This window comes from Platalea leucorodia, assembly GCF_965183815.1.
Source record: "Platalea leucorodia genome assembly, chromosome: 7".
Taxonomy (NCBI): domain Eukaryota; kingdom Metazoa; phylum Chordata; class Aves; order Pelecaniformes; family Threskiornithidae; genus Platalea; species Platalea leucorodia.
The window spans coordinates 44,822,547-44,839,729 of record NC_138829.1 but is presented as its reverse complement, the minus strand read 5'-3'; the positions used below and the strand labels follow the sequence as shown (position 1 = coordinate 44,839,729).

The 17,183-nt window shown below is 55.9% G+C and overlaps 1 protein-coding gene across 4 annotated transcripts in view; it reads right to left on the bottom strand.

Moving 5' to 3' along the window:
• DGKZ (diacylglycerol kinase zeta) overlaps positions 1-17,183 on the bottom strand; it is a gene marked incomplete at its 5' end in the record, with an annotated part of 46,164 nt that overhangs the window by 13,730 nt on the left and 15,251 nt on the right. For 2 of the 4 annotated variants that reach the window (XM_082318797.1, XM_082318798.1), the window contains 16 exons: positions 1,015-1,070; positions 1,369-1,447; positions 1,955-2,095; positions 2,501-2,614; positions 3,004-3,064; positions 3,595-3,677; positions 3,944-4,039; positions 4,331-4,402; positions 4,495-4,611; positions 4,928-4,999; positions 5,439-5,507; positions 7,733-7,789; positions 8,133-8,210; positions 9,029-9,124; positions 9,835-9,943; positions 10,767-11,573. In XM_082318797.1, the coding sequence (XP_082174923.1) occupies positions 1,015-1,070; positions 1,369-1,447; positions 1,955-2,095; positions 2,501-2,614; positions 3,004-3,064; positions 3,595-3,677; positions 3,944-4,039; positions 4,331-4,402; positions 4,495-4,611; positions 4,928-4,999; positions 5,439-5,507; positions 7,733-7,789; positions 8,133-8,210; positions 9,029-9,124; positions 9,835-9,943; positions 10,767-11,557 (2,091 nt within the window). The remainder of the gene's footprint in view (positions 1-1,014; positions 1,071-1,368; positions 1,448-1,954; positions 2,096-2,500; positions 2,615-3,003; positions 3,065-3,594; positions 3,678-3,943; positions 4,040-4,330; positions 4,403-4,494; positions 4,612-4,927; positions 5,000-5,438; positions 5,508-7,732; positions 7,790-8,132; positions 8,211-9,028; positions 9,125-9,834; positions 9,944-10,766; positions 11,574-17,183) is intronic. The other 2 variants (XM_082318800.1, XM_082318799.1) reach the window with 1 other exon arrangement.

Here is a 17,183-nt window from a genome sequence, read left to right as displayed (position 1 = left end):
CAGCCAGGAAGCCTGCCACCGACCTTCAGACCTCAGCTGCTGAGAGCAGCAAATCCCTTCCTTGCCCATTGGCAGAAGCCCTCTCTTCTCCCCTCCTGAAACAACCTGATCCATTCCTCTGGTAATTTTGCCTACCAAAAATCTCAGGGCACCTTTAGTAACACCCTCCAGTATTCCCTTGTCAGCCCAGTCCCAGCTTTAGGGACAATCGGGCAAGGTGGGTCTCCTCTTGTGAGAGACTCGAGACACAAGAGACAAATTCAGTCTCAAGCTGCAATGAAGCACCATAAAACAGAGCTGATGTGACGTCATCTAGAGATACGAGGAGAGACAGTATGGCCTCTGTTACACAGATCCTAGGGTCCTTTTTGGGTTTAACTGTACAGAGAGGAGGGGAGACACAAGCAGGAGAGATGTGAGATGGTACAGAGCAGCACTTGGCCTTTAGTACTGCTTAAATACCGGTCACCCAGCCACATAGGTAGGGAGGTATATTGAGGATGGGGGGATGGATGAACAAAGATGACACTAAGACACAAAGCTCTACAGGTGAGATACAGGAGGGTGGCATAATTAGCCAGGGGGCTGTAACTGGCCCAAGGTATAAAATAAAAGACCAAAGTAGTGTGGGGACTCTATGGAAAGGCTTCCCGTTCCTCTGCAGGGGGGACAGCCTGCCTCCCCACAGCTCCGGGGAGGTCCTGCCTGGGTGACCGTCTGTGAGCCGGAGAACAATAGTGGCAGGAGATCAAGACAGCAACTGTACCACAGGCCAGAGAGCAAGCTGTACTGCCAGCAGCGCTCACAGCCAAAGAGGAGCTGCGACTCCCAGGGCTGCAGCCTTTCTCCAGCACCCCTCCAGCTTCAGGGGGGGCTCAGCTTGGGTGCATGTGAAGGCCTGTGTAACTCACATGAGTGAGTTGATGGTGCAAACAGGAGCCGGGGCCATGCCTGTGCTGTAGCTGACGCTAAGGCTGCTATGAAGGCCTGCCCAGATATCCTCCACACACTCACCCCAGCATAGAACATTTTATTCCGAAACCGGCTGTTGAACTTCTCTGGGTTGGCCTCTAGGGAAAGGAGAAAAAAGTCCAGGTCATTGGCCTGCACATGGAAATACTTCATTTGCCAGCTCTCCCCAGACATGGCTCTCCAGTCAGCCTCGGCCAGGAGGCAGTCCCCAGCTCTCTTCCCATGCAGGCACCCCTCTTCCCCCTCTGCAGCCTCCACTTGCTCCTCAGGTTTCATCTCCAGCCCTGTCCCTGGGGCAATCCTCTTGTTCACTTTCCCGAGGAGCGTTCTACGGGCCCACCCCTGGGGCACCCCACCACCACAGACCCTGCCCCAGCCCTGCCACCCCCCCCGTACCTCGGGATTCGTGGAACTCCAGTGTCACCCGCGCGTCAAAGCCAAGGCTGAAATAGTTATTAAAGACATCCAAGGGGAGCTGAAATAGAAAGGAGGAACAAAGATGAGGCTGCCAGCCTGTGGCCACGGCAAAGATGAGGTCAGGCTATAGCAGAGCCATGCACTGTGCTCACGAGGCTGAGGGAGCAGAGGCTTGCCTTCCCCCCAGGGAAATACAGAGGTCACCAGCCTGAGATGATGGACCCTGGCTCCTACAGGTAAGGGACATGGCCCAAGGGGACACACTCTGCTCTCCAAGATACCTGCAATCACCCATGTTTCTGCTAAAGAAACAGTCTCAGAGGGAACTGGGCTTATACCTGTTGCAAGCTGTGGTTGAAAACCTCTGGTGGACATTTAGTTCTGATCTCTACATGCCTTGCCATGAGTGCCATGGGTCAGAGCCACAAGGCAAGGAGTGGAATTGGAGCAGGGAGATGCCAGCCCAACACTGTAGCCCCAGGTGCTGGGGCTGCCTGAGCCAGTGGGAGAAGGAGAACGCAGACCCCCAGCACAGGGAACAAACGTGGAGAGGAACATGTCCCACCTTGTCAGCAGCTGCCTCATCCTTTTCCTCAGGGTTCGCGTCAGGGTTTGGCTCCACATGGAGGTTCCAGCGATCAAGCTGCACAATGTTCCCATCTTCCACATGTGACAGGATCTTGGACAGAGGCTCGTCTGTGTAACCCTGGTGAAGAGCAGGACTCAATGAGTCCCCCACCTGCCTCCTGCAGAGATGTCATCTTCTTTGGGAAGACATCCCAGAGCAAAGGATGTGGAAAAGACCAATTCTACTTGAATGCTCAACAAAGCGGGACTTTAAATTTAAAAACAACACATCTTCCTTCTAAAAATCTCCCAAAGTTTGAAATAGTGATTGCTTTTGTTAATGTCCCAATATATTATAACCTAATTCAGAATAATTCAAATGTCAAAAGAACAGTAACATCCAAACTGCACTTACTTGTTGGTCTGTAGTTAGGGAAAGTTAAAACAGCCAGCCAGTGCAAATCTCCACCCATGTGTCAGGAACCGGAGTCGAAGCACTCAGCCCCCCCTCTGTCAGCAGTGAGCTCTTCTGCCCATCACTTACCCCACCCCAGTTCAGCGTCCTGGCCAAGTCGTTCCCTGTCCCCAAAGGTAGGATGGCCACAGGAGGGGGCGGGTTGAGGCGTAACTGGTCCAGAATGGAGAGTATCCAGCCCACCTGCTCGAGCAAGAGAGTGCAAAGAAACAGTTGGTTATTTCAGGGACCGACAGCAGTAGTGATGGCAGAGAGGCAGAGACAGGGTCCCCTTAGCCACCACTGAGGCTATTCACAGTCTTTAATGCTCCAAACGGGTGCTGCGGGAGACACCAGTAACCCCAGTGAGGACACTGGCCCCCCAAAAGGGTGAAAAATCCAGACGTGCCACAGACTAGCGCTCCCTGGAGAGGTACACGAGGGGGCCCACAGTATCTGGTGCCACCAGCTGGATCACAGACACAGTGCACACATTTTGCCCTGTTCTGGATTACAGCGAGGAGGGCTGCTGCTGGCACTGGAAAGGCCTGGGGCGAAGGGTACCGCAGGCACGAAGGGGCTGGGGGACTCACCGTGCCGTCTCCCCCACACGCCAGGATCCGGAGGTTGTGGACCTTGCGGTACAGCTCCAGCCTGCAGGGAACAGAGGGTAAGGAGGGGAGGGAAGAGGCACCGAAGGTGTTATGCAGTGGCTCCTTGCCCTCGCAGAGCCCGTGGCATTCACAAAGCCACATGTGTGTCTCCCTTTCCATAGCCACAGCAGCTCACAGCAGTGAGCAAAGCCACAGTAACTTTGGCTTCACCGGCTCTTGTGGAGGAAGAGCAGGGTGTCCACAGTCCACGTACATGTAGATAAGCCGAAACACAGCAAGCAGACAAGACCCATGCGACATTAATGGAACAAAATGAACTAGATTTGGGAACGTCACCCTAAAGCTGGTCTCTTTGCCACTAGCCTTAAGATTAGACCAGCCCTCCAGCAGGAAACACTGCAAGGCCAGGACTGGCCAGGACTGAGAGGCCTCTCAAAGCATGAACTCGTTGGAGGTTTCCTCGCACAAGGGAGGTATGGAGCATCAGGCCTCCACCAGCCGAAGAGCTCTGGAGAGGAATCTCTGGGGCAGGAATGGGGGAGAGAGGGGTGCTTCCCCATCAGTACTCACGCCTCCTTGGGTCCACCCTGGCTGAGGTCGAAAACTTGCCGTGGGTTGAGATACCACATGAAGGACTGGATGATCTTGGCTCCCTGTGAAGACAAGAAAGACTTCAGCAGTGGACAGAGGGAAGAAGGCACCTGGTCTCGAGGACAGGCCAAGACAATGGCGTTCTGGGGGGACTCAGGCAAAGCCCGGCCTAGGTGGGAACTGCCAGGCAGCAAACTGGCATTGCGGAGGTTGCCTTGCCTCTTCTGCAGCTGAGACATTACCAAAACTAAATGCTGAGTCCTCAGAAGCCAAAATGCAATGCCCTCATAGAGCTGCCTTCTCAGGGAGATGTAGAACAAGGCCATACCTGATTCCCACCACTCTTGGGGTTCACAAACACCAGCAAGGGCTTCATGAGAGGAGCTGGCATAGGCTTGATGACAAAGGGTTTCCACCTCCCTTCCTGCAAGAAACACCACAGGTCCTTCAACAAACCCGGGGAAATGCAAACTCCCACCTCCAGCTGAGCCCTAACATCACATATGGTCAGAACTGGGAGGAAGAAAACATCCCAGCCACCCCGTAAGCCTTATAGCTGGGATTTACCCTGCCAGCAGGTACCCTCCCTCCACCTCAGTCTCCTTAACCTCAGCACAGACCTTGCAAAGCCCCCTTGTTTCCCAGTCCTGCTCCTCACTGCCCAGTCCCTCCGCCCTTCCAAGACAAGGTCATTCCATGTCCCCTCATCTCTTACCTCGGCCCCCTTTTTGCTGGATTTCCGCTTGAATGATGTCCTCTTCTTCTTCTTACTAGATTTCAGTGGATTCTAGAGAGAAAAGAAACAAACTCAAAAACTCCGCGAGGAGCTGCTGGGCAAGCAGGAGTTCTGAAAGAGCCACAAGAGCTGAGGTGAGTTACCTGGGGCCGTCGGACCCGCAGAATCCAGGTGGGAGGAACGACGACAGCAGCGTGAGCCCCCAGCGAGCAGGGCTCTTCGATGTGTTGCAGCATGAAACACGACACTTTGCTGTGATACTGGGGAAGGAGTAGAGGAGAGACAGAGAGAAAACTCAGCTACTCTGTTTGCTGGGGACAACCACCTTCCCCTCCTCCCAGCTCCCCCGTGACAGTGCAGGGAATGCTGGACAAAACCTTGCAGGAATTTTGTAATGGGAAGGCAATGAGGAGAAAGTTTCTTGTAGGAGCTTCCAGCTACTACAGTACAGCCTCTCCCAGTAAGAGGAGCTGTAAGGGCAGGCTGCAGTGAAGCAGCCTGGAGGGTCCCAGCAGAAAGCAGAGGTCATTAGATGCAGAACAGGCTGGCAAGACATTCAATGGGGGCTTTGCTCACCGCTTGCTTGCACCAGGAACAGCTGATGGCTACAATCTCTTTACTGTGGAAGGCAAACTTCTGCTGGAAACCCTGTAGAGGGAAGGATAAGAGGCTTAGGGAATTCCCTCGCAGTGCTCTATCATCCAACAGGACATTCCCGCCACCAAGAGAGATGTTAACAAAGAGAGCGTGCCTGCAGCTGGAGCCCTCTGGATCCCTGTCACATAGCCCCAACCACCACTACGGCACCAGGGAGGCCACTGCGCTCTGCAGGGGTGTCCCTATTGCCCAAGGAAAGCATGTCAAGAAGACAGTCCCCTCCAGGATTGATTGGGCCCAGGGGGAGAACAACTCCGTGTGGGAAGCACTTATGTAGTGCTTCACTGTGCAAAACAGGGCACAGTGTTGCTGTAGGCTACCGCCACCAAACAGGAATGCTGAGATGTCACTGATCCCCAGCCCTGTTCTTGTCTCTGGTTTGACCTTAGCTTTCCTTCAGGCTGAGAAAAGAACCAAGATGCCCTCTCACCTTGCCACACTGCCGGCATTTCCCTTCCTGCCGCCTCCGGTGTACCCAGTGATGCCGGACAACTATGGGCTAAAGGGGAAAGAAAAAAAAAACAGAAGAAAAAAAAAAGGGAGTGAGTGAAAGGTCCAGCATGTGAGGGAATGCAGGGACAGGCAGGAGGAACGGACCCAGGCCAGCCAGGATCTCTGCTCTTGCAGCAAACCCACTACTCACATGCACCAGCCCCAACCCTCTGGGAGAAGGCAAAGCCAAAGAGTCAGGGGGCAAGAGGCCAAATTAAGGTGCTCAGAGAAGAGGGAATTAAAACCAGAAAAACTAGGAAGGAAGCAAGGGAAACTGAAGACTGAGAATCACACAAAGCAAACCCAATGGAGAGTGGGCAAGCAGTAGCGTAGAGCACTGCTTTGGTCATAAATCATATCTTCGTCTCCTAACGTCTCTGACCAGATGTCCCCAGTGCCAGGTGAAAAACATGCCAGTGGAAGGAGTGAAAATCCCCACGGAGACACAGTTTGCGCACACAGCAAGAAGATGGAAGTGCTCGCAGCTAAGCAGTGAACTGCCTAGCTCCACGTTCCTTGAGGAGAGGCGCAGCCCCAAAGGCCCCCACACCCCCTTCACCCTGCTCTTCGCCCCAGGGCAAGTCCTGCCAGCCTGCCTCAGCCCCTGCCCGCAGCAAGGGGAGCAAGGCTGCTCACAGGCACCTCCTCTCTCTCTGCAGGCTCATGGTGGGTGAGGGCTGGGACGTGCAGGAGCAATTGTGGAGACAGGGAAACGTGACAGTGGGATCTCTGAGTGTTGTGGGGGGACAGAAGCTTTGCAATGAAGTACCACATTTCCTATATCCCTCCTTCCTCTTCCAGCTCTGGATTGGGAATAGCACTGTGAGGAGGGTAGCAAAGAGGGAAGAGGGAGCGCAAGCTCACAGCCCGTGAGTTAGGGCCCAACACCCTGCTCTTGTCAGCGTTTGGGATCATCATGATGATAGAGGCAGAACCTCGCAGGAGATTTGGGTCAGCTCCAGTGTCGTCTGCTCTGAGTGCAGCACATGGGAGAGGACAAAAAGTCCTGTTGGCTTTAGTGGACATTAATCCACTGGCAGCAGAAGGGGGGCTATGCCCTGAGCTCAGCTCTGGGTCCCACCAGGCACATGTAGGGAAAGGGCTGACCTGAAAGGGGATCCCTGGCAGCACAAAGGCCAGAAGAGCACCTTTCTAGGGCAACAGGAGGGAAGAGCCCTTGGAGGAACTGGGGAGTATTAGAAAGACAGGGTGGAGAAGCAGGGTTTGTGAGTAAAAGGAGGAAAACCAGGAAAGGGGAGGGAGAGAAAATTTGTAGACGTTGGAGAGGAGGAAAATAGAGACAGAAGAGCGAGCGGAGGCAGAGAGTTGTCAGCAGAGCCCAAAAAGTAAGCGAAGGACAAATAAGGGAGCTAGGCTAAGAGTGACGTGGGAAGGAGGCATGGCAGAAGAAGCAAAGGAAGAAATGAAGGTTTAAAGTGATGTTGAAATCTTTACCTTACCAGGTGACACTGGCATTTCTGAGCAGGCAGCCCTGTGTTGGAGTACCTCTCCCCTACTACATCTGCTGTGCTAGCACCAGCACAGTGTGGGGGCAGCAGCTGTGTTACCAAAATGGCCCATGACTGAGCCATCCACACCCGCTCCAGAGCACTGCATGGGCTATGCAGGCTCCACGGGCTGGAGGGTGAAGCATGAGGGCTGACAAGTGCTTCCACCAGTGCAGCTCACAGGCAGGTCCCACGCCAATGCTTACACTCAGGACATTAAAACATGGGCTAAAGGGGTCCAACAGCACCACTGTGGGCATCTTCCAATGTTACCTGGAGCACCTGTGGCACCCAAGTCAGGGCTGAGGGATAAAGCAAGAAGTGAGCCCATACTGCTCCCTTTCAAATTGTAGGAGACTTGGGGAACTGCTGGTTGCCACAGCCTCCTCTACTTGCTTGGGGACCAGCACAAGGGGGGGAAAAACTCTCCTAGGAAAGACTGTTTGCAGGTTCCCCCGCCATGCAGATGCAGGACCTTTAGAACACGCAAACCAGCAGATGTTCTGCATTTGCTGCCTGCAAGCTCCTCACTCCTCACACTCAGCCTGTGCTGTTGCCTCGCAAAGAAACATCCCTTTTACTGCGCCATCCCCTTGGAGCCAGGAGGCAGCACGATGCCTGCACTCTGATGGGTAACAGGCTGGCAGCATCTAATGCCTTTCCCACCAAACTGGGAAGGCAAGGAGGGATCAGACATGGGCAGCGTCCCAGGCACATCTCTCACCTCCCGTACGTTCCGGGATCCTGACTCCCTGAAGGAAGGTTTGCAGCGGAAATTTATCTGTAGATTGAACACACATGAGAGGAATCAGTAAAACCATCATACCCAAAGGAAACCTACTGGAGTTTATTTTACTACAGCAGGCCCAGAGCCTCTGGAGATGTTTGATGCTTGCCGTGAAACCCCTCACATATCTCTGTTACTGAACACAATGGAGCCTGGGGTCCCAATCTCGTCAGTAGGTGCTCCTTTTGGTATTGCCTCCTCAGAAGACCCCTCTTTGCAATGACACATTGCAGTTCCCCAGTCTTCTTGTGTTTCACTACCCAAGAGGAAGGGCTGCTCAGGAAAAGGCTGTTACAGCTTTGCAAGCCACAGAGAGGGCTTAACAGGCTCTACTCACTTTCTCCAGCTGTTCGATGCAGGGTGTATGCACTACAATCTTGCAGGCTGCACACTTACGCCTGGAGAGAGGTTTTTGCTGGATGATGAGAAAAGAGGAGGAAAAACATGCATGTGAATAGCAGTGTTCAGAGGCCAGCAAGCTCAGCCTCCCATTACACCTCCTTCATATATTTTAGGATGCAGAACAAGTCCTATAGAAAAGTTATATACACCTAGACTCCTTGCAAGTAAAGGGATCTAAGTGTGTGCCTAGAGCAGATGCTCTCAGGTCTGTGACAGAGCAGGGAGGTGCTCTGCCACTGTTTAATCAGTCCTTGGCCTCTTCTGACATTGCCTGAGAGCACCATGGAAGCTGATCTGGGAGGCACTCGCAGGGCTCCCATGGTAAGCCCTGTGGGCAAGCACAGGATGGCATCAGTGCTCCATGTTCCACACCACAAGCAGGATCAAGTCTGGAAGCCGGGAGGGAGAAAGGCAGCAACCCTGCAAGATCAGTGCTGCCTGCAGGGTCAGGAGGCAGCAGGCCTGGGTCTCCAGCACTCACTTTTCTCCTCTACTGAAAGGTCTTTCCAGAGAAGCTGTATTTGGATTCTCCCTCTAAGGGTGTGAGATCCCGACAGCCTCTCCTTGGAATATCATCATATCACCTCCGAGTGAGCGGCAACCCTGCGTTGGGTTCCCGTTGCAAACTGAGCACCAGCACCGGCAGAAATTTGGGACGCAGCCCTCCAGCACACAGAGGCAGGAGGGACACACTCCCCCCTTGGCAGCCCCCCAGACCCCTGCGCTTGCCCCGGCGGCAGCAGCAGGGCCTTTGCGGTGTCCCAGCCGGGTGGCAGCACAGCCCGCAGCTGCGGCCCTTGCCCGGGAGGCAGGTGACCCCTGGCGACTCACCAGCAGCTTCGCCATACAGTTCTGTTCCCCAACGTAGCAGAAGTCCCCAGAGACATTGGTCTCAAACCAGATGTGCTCCCCATAGACAGCAGTCTCCTGAAAGGCACAAGACAATGTGTTTCTCTGAGAGCACCTCCAGATGGGCACCCAAGCCCCTAAAATGCTTTGTGCGAGGGACAAGATACTGGGACAAGGCTGGGGGGTTGGAGCTAGGTGTAGGCTGGGAGACAAGATGCACAGAATAACCAGGGCCAACATCTAGACAGAGGAAACCTCACGAAGCTGCTGCCATGGCCCACCTGTTGGAAATGCGAGGGCCCCAGGAAACCCGCTCCAAGACCCACAGCCCAGTTGCAGTGTCCTGCACAGGGGGGCTGCTTCCATCACCCCCTGAGAGGAGACATCGGGGCAAATTCAATGCAGGGGACTATCCTGAAACAGCTTCTATTCTATGACCCGAGGATGCGGCTTAAAACCTGCCAGGCCTTGTCTGAGAAGGAGCAGGGGCTTGCTCCTGCTGCTTGGCCCCAGCCACCAGAAGACCTTGGCTGTCAGGAGCAGAAGAGCTGGCAGTGGAGTAGCTATGCCGTCCTCCCAGGAACCACCTGTGCCGGCACAGCCTCTCCTTGCAGCATCAAGGGGTGCTGCCAGCAGCACAGACGTCGGCACCAGCTGGTGGCAACGGTAGAGGCCATAAATGTGTCAAAGCTGAAGTCACCTGGGAAGCCTCAGCCTGGGAAGAGCCTGCTGCTTCTTGGCCAGGAGCCCATCCCATGCAACACCCAGCAAAACGTGCTACAACTTACGCTCCAGTCCACAGCGCTGCGTATCTGCCTCTCCGAGTCACTCCTCAGGGCTAGCGCAGGGTTTGGCTGGGCTACCATATGCTGGAGGCTGGACTTGGCAATAGCTTTCCTGGAAGACATGGGAGGGCTGGCTATTAGATCAGGGGAGGAGGAATGCAAATCACAGCCTGCTTCTGGGGTGGGTGGTGAGGCTGGAGCAGAAAAGTATCCTCAGGACCAAGCATCTGGAAATGAGGTGAATCCCCAGCACTGCCAGCCAAGGAGTAACTGCTCCTACGAGGCAGCCACAGGGGACAAGGAGGTGCTGGCCACATTGCTGACGGCTCAGCTAAAGACACCCTGCACCCGGCAAAAGGCACAGCCTGGGCCTGCTGGGTCAAAGCCCTTGGGGATGACAGGTCCATTGCGAAACAGCCTGGGACGCTCCACCGAGCTGCAGTGGTGGGGCTGCCTTTGCAGGGACAACCCAGAGTCCTTCTCCCAGCGAGGTGCCCTGCAGCTCTCCCATACCAAGGCACCCCAGAGCCTGGGGCATTTTCGGGGACCAGCACAACCATCCAGAAAAAAGAACAGCTGTTTGTTTGGGCTGGCGAGCTTCTCCCAGATGTGTTAGGGTGGAGGAAAGGAGCACCAGAGCTGGCCAGCTGGAGAAAGCGTGCATCTCCAGCCCACAACCAGTCCTGCCACCTCCCTCTGGTCCCAGGCTGGCAAAAGGGGATGCCCACAAGCCCCAGGGGCTGCGCCGAGAGCACCAGAGGCAGCGCTAGCCCGAGCGGGAGATGCTCAGGGGACGCGAGCAGCACTGCAAGACACTGATGGCAGCCAGGGCCGATGGCTGCGAACCCCTTCCCTCCTGCCCTGCCGAGCCTAGGTCTGCACCCAGCCTCCCCTCCCCGAGGCATCGCCCGTTTGCGTGCTGCTGCCATACATACAGCAGTCGGGGGCTCCAGCCATCCGGGGCGGCGTGGCAGGTGGGCTCCGGTCCCAAGCACTCAGGGAGGGTGGCAGAGGGGCACCCGGCTCCAGCCGCCCCCACGCAGCGCTGGGCCAGCAGCCGCAGGTGGCTGGAGGAGAGCAGCCTGGGCCGGGGGGCATCGCTGGAGCGGCGGCGCTGGCTGAGGCGGCGGTAGACGCCCGGCAAGCCGTGGGCGGCCCGGCTGTACATGAACTCGGTGGGCAGGCGGTGGGAAGAGGTGCGCCGCAGGCAGCGGGGGCCCTGCGACAGCAGCCCGGCCCGGAGCGGCGGCAGCTGGGGCAGCATGGCCAGCCACCTCTCCTCGGCCCACCGCTCGCGCCGGCCCCACTTGTCTCCCCCTGCCACGCCACCGCCGCCATCCTCCGGAGACTCGGATCCGGAGCTGTCGGTGCGGGGCGCCCCGTCCCCCTCCTCTCCGGTGGGGACGAGGCTGGCCAGGAGGATGGAGGGACCCACCAGGTGGGCGTCGATGGCTCGTGCCTGGCCCCCGCGCTTTGTCTGCACGGCGAACCTGGGGCTGAGGCAGGGTGGCGTGGTGCTGGAGCGGCGGCGGGGGCCAGGGCACTCGGGCTGGCCCAGGCAGGAGAGGACCGGCAGCGGGGCGCCCGAGCCGCGGCGGCGCTGGGCCAGCGAGGTGGAGGGCAGCCCCGTCTGGGAGCGTCGCCTGGCCTTGCCTGTGGGCACGGCCACCGCACTGGCGCGCCTCAGCCCCTTCCTCCCAAAGTGCCGCCTAAAAAAGGTCTCCATCGCACCCGGACAGTGGCTGTTAACACAGAGACCAGGAATTAAATAGGCTCCCCCTGTGAGCCCTCGTCAGGCTGCAGAGGTCAGGGCAGGGGGATGGGGGGGCAGTAGGGGTCAGAGGACAGGAGCAGGGAGAGGGGGACATGGCGATGCCACCTGGGGTGCGTGGCAGGGCTGGGACCCACTTGCTGGGTAGATGCACCGCTGGGGCTCCCGCTGGCCACAGCTCCCCCTCTCCTCGGATTTCACAGCTCGGCCCAGGGTGCTGTGACAGCAGGGCAGGTGTCAATGCCTGGCTGGGACCCTCGGCGCCCCACGCTCACTGCTGCGGGATCGGCATAGCCCCTGCATCCCGAGGTGTCGATCAGCCCTGGCGACTACCCCCACCACTCTCCTTCGTTCCCTTGGCACTGGTCTGCCTGATTTCCCTGCAGGAACCACGCTGCCTAAGCACCAGCCCCACTGAATTTGCAGCAAATTGAAACTAAACCCTTGCGAATCCTAAAGGAATAAAACAACCAGGCAAATAAAAGCAGGGCAGGAAGATTTGGTAGAAGCTGGCTAGGAGAGCTGGGGTACAGTAGAGAAGGGCTAGGAAAATCATCCCATCTGTCCTGCTCAAAACTTCCCTCTCCTGGTGGAAAGAGCTTTACCGGGGCTCTCGAGCTTTCCCTACCCAGCCCTCGAAGCCTGACAGGCTGCCCGGACGCTGCAGCAGTCCACGGAAAGCCCCACGCCACAGGTGGAAGTTGCTGCAGTGGTTTCAGCGCTGGCAGCTCAGCATGCAAAGGCTGGGGTGGAAGAGGCTGAATCTGCCTAGCTCCAGCGCTCCCCTCCTCCAGAGCTAGTGCTTTGCTTCCCACCCTCCAGCCACCGCCTCTCTTCAGCTGCTAAATAGAGAGGATTTATTCAAGGGCAATTAAAAAAAAAAACTATCAAGACCCACAGTTTGGTAGAAGCAAACTTCTGGCTCTTCAGTTGCTCCCAAGGCAGGAGACTCCGGATCATGGCAGCGTGTAGGCACACATAAGCCACCACCATCACTCTCAACAATTTCCGTGCTGTACGAGGCAGCTCCTCCACCCTTCACGAGGGTACAGGCACACCACTCACCACTGCACTAAGGCTGGCACCTGCCGCACTTGCTTCTATCTTCCTCCCTTCTCATGCTCTTTTATGCACTCGCTTGCAGGTCATCAATACCAGAGGACCTTCAGGAGAACACTCTGTCCCAAACCTCCACTGCCCTGAAGTCCATGTGAACAGGCAAATTTTTCAGAAGCTTCCCTTTTTGTTTGGGATATGCATGTACGATGGGACATACGTGTTACTTTCTGGACTGCAAACTGAAGCTTTTGCTTAGTGCTTGTACTACAAGCAACCCATTGGGCTGTACCTCTATTTCTTTTAGATGAGTACAAAGCTGAGTTTGTATTTTTGGAGAAGGCCAGGCTTGGCTTGGTCTGCTCCAGCCTGGTAGGCAAGGAAGCCAGCTCTTTAGTTTCTACAGTCTCATTGCCATGCCTGTACTCGGTAACGCAGCACAAGGAGGGCAGAAAGGACAGCAATGCCCTCCAGAGAGCAGCATCAGGGCAGCTAAAGCCCGGTTGAACTGAAAGCAAAAACAAAGTACCACCTCCTCGGAGGGATTTCTCACGTCCCACCACAGTGAGCAATGTCTGTGCTTGGTCACCAGCAGGTTAACCATCACACCACTGAGGCCCGTACAGCTTTGCAGAGGGCAAAAGCAGGTTTTGCTGATCACCCTGCTTCCAGCCTGTCCCTGATACTGCAGTGCTCCTTTGCTGTTCCTTCTCCCCATCGCCTGCAGGATGATGCACAGTAAATTGCATCATCACCAACAGGTGTTAAAAATTGTCTGAACAAATAAAACCTGTTAAAAACACAAGAGGGAACACTGCCTACACGTGGCACGCTGCAGCAGATCCCTTCTGGCTGGCTTTAGCTGCTGGGGGAGACATACTGTCCAAATACATCCCAAACGACCTGAATGGATGCTCCCTCTTGCCCCAGATATTCCACTAGCATGAAGCTGCTGTACTGCTTGCTGAGCTGCTGCTATGGGCAGGAAGATCTCTTAAGACAGCTTCCTTCCTTTTTGCACCACAGTCTCGTGAGGAAATCTGCTAGAACAACCTTGGCTTGACATTTACGTTTGAGTACTAGCTGATTACGGCCCTGTTTATCTTCAGGGCTGTCTGCAAGTGGCACATGGACCCATGCTCTGGCCACCAGTGGTGAAGGTTATTACCAGGCAACCATCTGACAGCCCACAACAGGAGCGCGTGGCAGCTCAGATATGATGGTGAAGATATCTCCATCTCTCGCAACTTACTTCCAATCTGAGCTCTAAATGGTGTATCGCAGGTGTTGAGAGCTGCTGCTGGTGGAGCAGACGGACTGACTGTTGGGGGTGCCCAGGATTGGCATGCACGAGCAGAGCTGCATGCAGAGCAGCCAGGGAACCACACACTGGGCAGAGAGGAGCCCGAGAGGAGCTAAGCCTTGGAAGCCCCTGGCCTAACACCAGCACATCACTGGGATCTCCACTGTTTGTTGCTGAGAAAAGACAGAGAAGAACTGGCACCTGTGGCTGCTCTGCAGACTGCATCGCTCAGCTCAGTTCGGTAAGGAGGCTGGATGGAGGCAGCCTGGCATTTGCAGGGTGGGAGGGAAAGGAAGTACTGCTGCACGCACTAGGATATCAATTCTACTCACAAGCAGCTTTGCACTATCATTTCAATCTCCCTCTGTGAATAAAGAAGGAGGCAGCAGCTCTGGTCTGCTCATGATCTGCAGTTGGAGCTCTTGGGAGGTTTTTTTTTTTCTAACCAGACCCTCAGAGCTCCTCAGCCTCCTATGCTCCCTGCCTGGCACTGGCGGGCAGAGATGCTGCTGAAGCAGGAACATGTCCCAGAGCGTGGGCGGGCAGCAGTGCTGCCCTCGAGAGCTGGGGGAGGACGGGGCTGCTGCAGGAAGCTCCCAGGGCAGGATCTAAATGCCCTTGGAAAGTCAAGCAAGGATTGAAGAGGAAAAACTTGCATCTTGTAACTTCAGTGGACACAGACCTTGTGGATTGGCTGATATGGAGGCCCTGCTCTTTGGACAGCCAGCAGCCATCCCTCCTGTGGTGGTGGCAGCTCCAAAACCAGACAGGCTGACTCCTAGGGCTAAACACGCAGTGTCCCTCAAGGCATAGGCTCTGTCCACATCAGGGAGAGCTTCTTGATATTCAGCTCTGTTATTCTGCTTTCCTCCACTAGCCTCAAGCAAACCCCCATGTACCGCACTGAACAGGCCCTCTGTGCCCTTAGACATGTAGAGGGATGCTGTGCCACACACCTGCTCGGCCCTTCCTCCGCGTTATTATTCCCTCTGTCCCTCCAGCAGCCTGGTCTCTTCTTGCCAGTGCCCAGAAGCAAGAGAGATCCCAGGCTACCTTCATACAGTGTCAAACCTGGCACCCCTCTCCTGGCACCAAGGGTGGCAAGACGACCCTACTGAAGGACACCACTAGCAGCACAACACACAAGCCTTAAGCCCTGCAGAAGTCTGGACTTGAAAAACACCGTCAGCTCCTCCCGACCTTTCAGCAAACCTCCAGTTAGTTGACTGGAAAGCATTTTTTCCAACCACAGGGCTACAGCAAGGAAAATGAGTCTGAGAGTTTCGCCCTGCTCCGTGACGAGTGCCTGTCCTGATCGCGGCTGGCTGTGTCCCGGCTTGCTGCGGGTGCCGGGGAGCTGCTGCAGCACCGGAGCTGGCAGCACGCAAGCAGGAGCCCGTTTCAGTTTACAAACTGTCTTCCCCTGGCAAGGGCGCTTGACTGGCACAGCTCAACCACAGGGAAAGTATAAGTGTTATTAATAGCCACCCCTGCGTGACACCAAGATCTCCTGGGCTTCTGCCTCTCTGACTCCTCCCTGCCAGGACACCAGAGGAACCAAGGGACAAGAGCCTGGGCGCCCATCCAGGGAGCTGCTGCTCATCCCCACCCTGCTGACATACCACCACTTGCCTTCAGCCTCGGTTTCCATCACAAGCTCGCACACCCCCCCTCCTCAAGATACTCAGTCTTCCCATGTACACTGCTGTCCCCACACCACCCCTGCTGAGATCCTGTCCCCACTCTCCTGTCCTGCTCCCCATGCATCAGTCACTGACCTCTCCTCTCCCTCAGGCCCCCCAGGCAGCGCTCTCTGAGGTGCCATAAAGGGCAACCAGCATGGATGAGGTCTGCTGAGGAAGGTGCCCTGTGCCAGATGGGGAAGGGAATACACTGGTCAAGATGTGGTGCCAGCCCTCAGGGCTTTGGTTGCAGTGAGGTGAGCAAAAATCAGCAAGTTCCCAAACTCCGCGTGATTTGTTTCTACCCAGAATTTCCATTCCAGCTGTAACCTCTCCTACATCACACAAATGAAACGGAGTCAGGAGCTCCCTATGCTGGAGACACACAGCACCCTCCAGCATGAGCAAGGAGATGCAGCTGCCCCCAGCACAGGAGTAAGGAGGCTCTGTCCAAACCATGAGCCTTTCAAAGCATCGCGAGGGGTGAGCTACGGGCCGTGCTCACCTATTTTAGGATTCATTCATTTGACCTACTGCAACAAGTGCCACTGCCTACACAGGCCATAGCACCTCACTCCCAGGCTCCCGAGCTGCAAGAGCATGACATTCCCAGGGCAAACCATGGCCAAGGACATCCTCGGTTGTACCGTCACCCTCATATATTGTGGAGGAGATTATTGCCACAACCTTAAGGTGTAAGGCAACCCTCCAGGCTGCAGAAGGTAGTTTCTGGCCCTTGCAGGACACTCAGAGGGGAACAGTGAGCCCTGGGGTTGATCCAGAGGATTCAGACCTCCCTCCTAGGCCTTAGAAACTGGCTGGTGGTCAGATGCATGCAGCTGCCAAGGACCTCCTCCCAGCCATGAGGTCTCTGCACGTGCAGCCCCAGCATGCCTCTCTGCAGGGAGCTGTGTAGAGGCCCCTGCCAGGGCTACTGGGCATGGACAGCGAGAGCAAAGCACCCCGGCAACATCTAAGGGCTTTGCTAACTTGCTCAGAAGCCTGTCAGTGCTACTGGGCGCTTCGGTTGACCAACCTGGATGCCCCAGGACTGCACTGCTTCACAAGGGATAGGCAGCAACATCAGTCTGACCTCTTTGTACCCATCTTGCACGTGGCCGAGCAAGAACACAACTCAGAGCCTCCTGCTCCCACACATACACAGTTCTGTTCCACAGCATTACAGCAATGGCAGCACTGTGGACCCGATGCAAATACCCTGACACACCCCAGACACAAAAGGGTAATGGGATCCTTGCACAAGATGGCCAGAAGCAAAACTCACCCACTGGCTTTATTTCAGGGGACAGGAATTTCATGACACACCCCAACTGGCCACGATGGCTCAGCATCACCTGAGCGCGGTCCCCACTGCCTGGCCGAGCCTCAATCAAGGCAAGGCAAAAGGGATCAGCCACCCCACCCTCCTGCCCAGCCCTTCACAAGAAAATGCTCTCAAGTTCAGCTGGCTGGGAAGAGCAGGGGCAGTGAGCAGAAGGGCCTGAGACTTTTTTACAGTTCCTAGCATAACCTCACACCC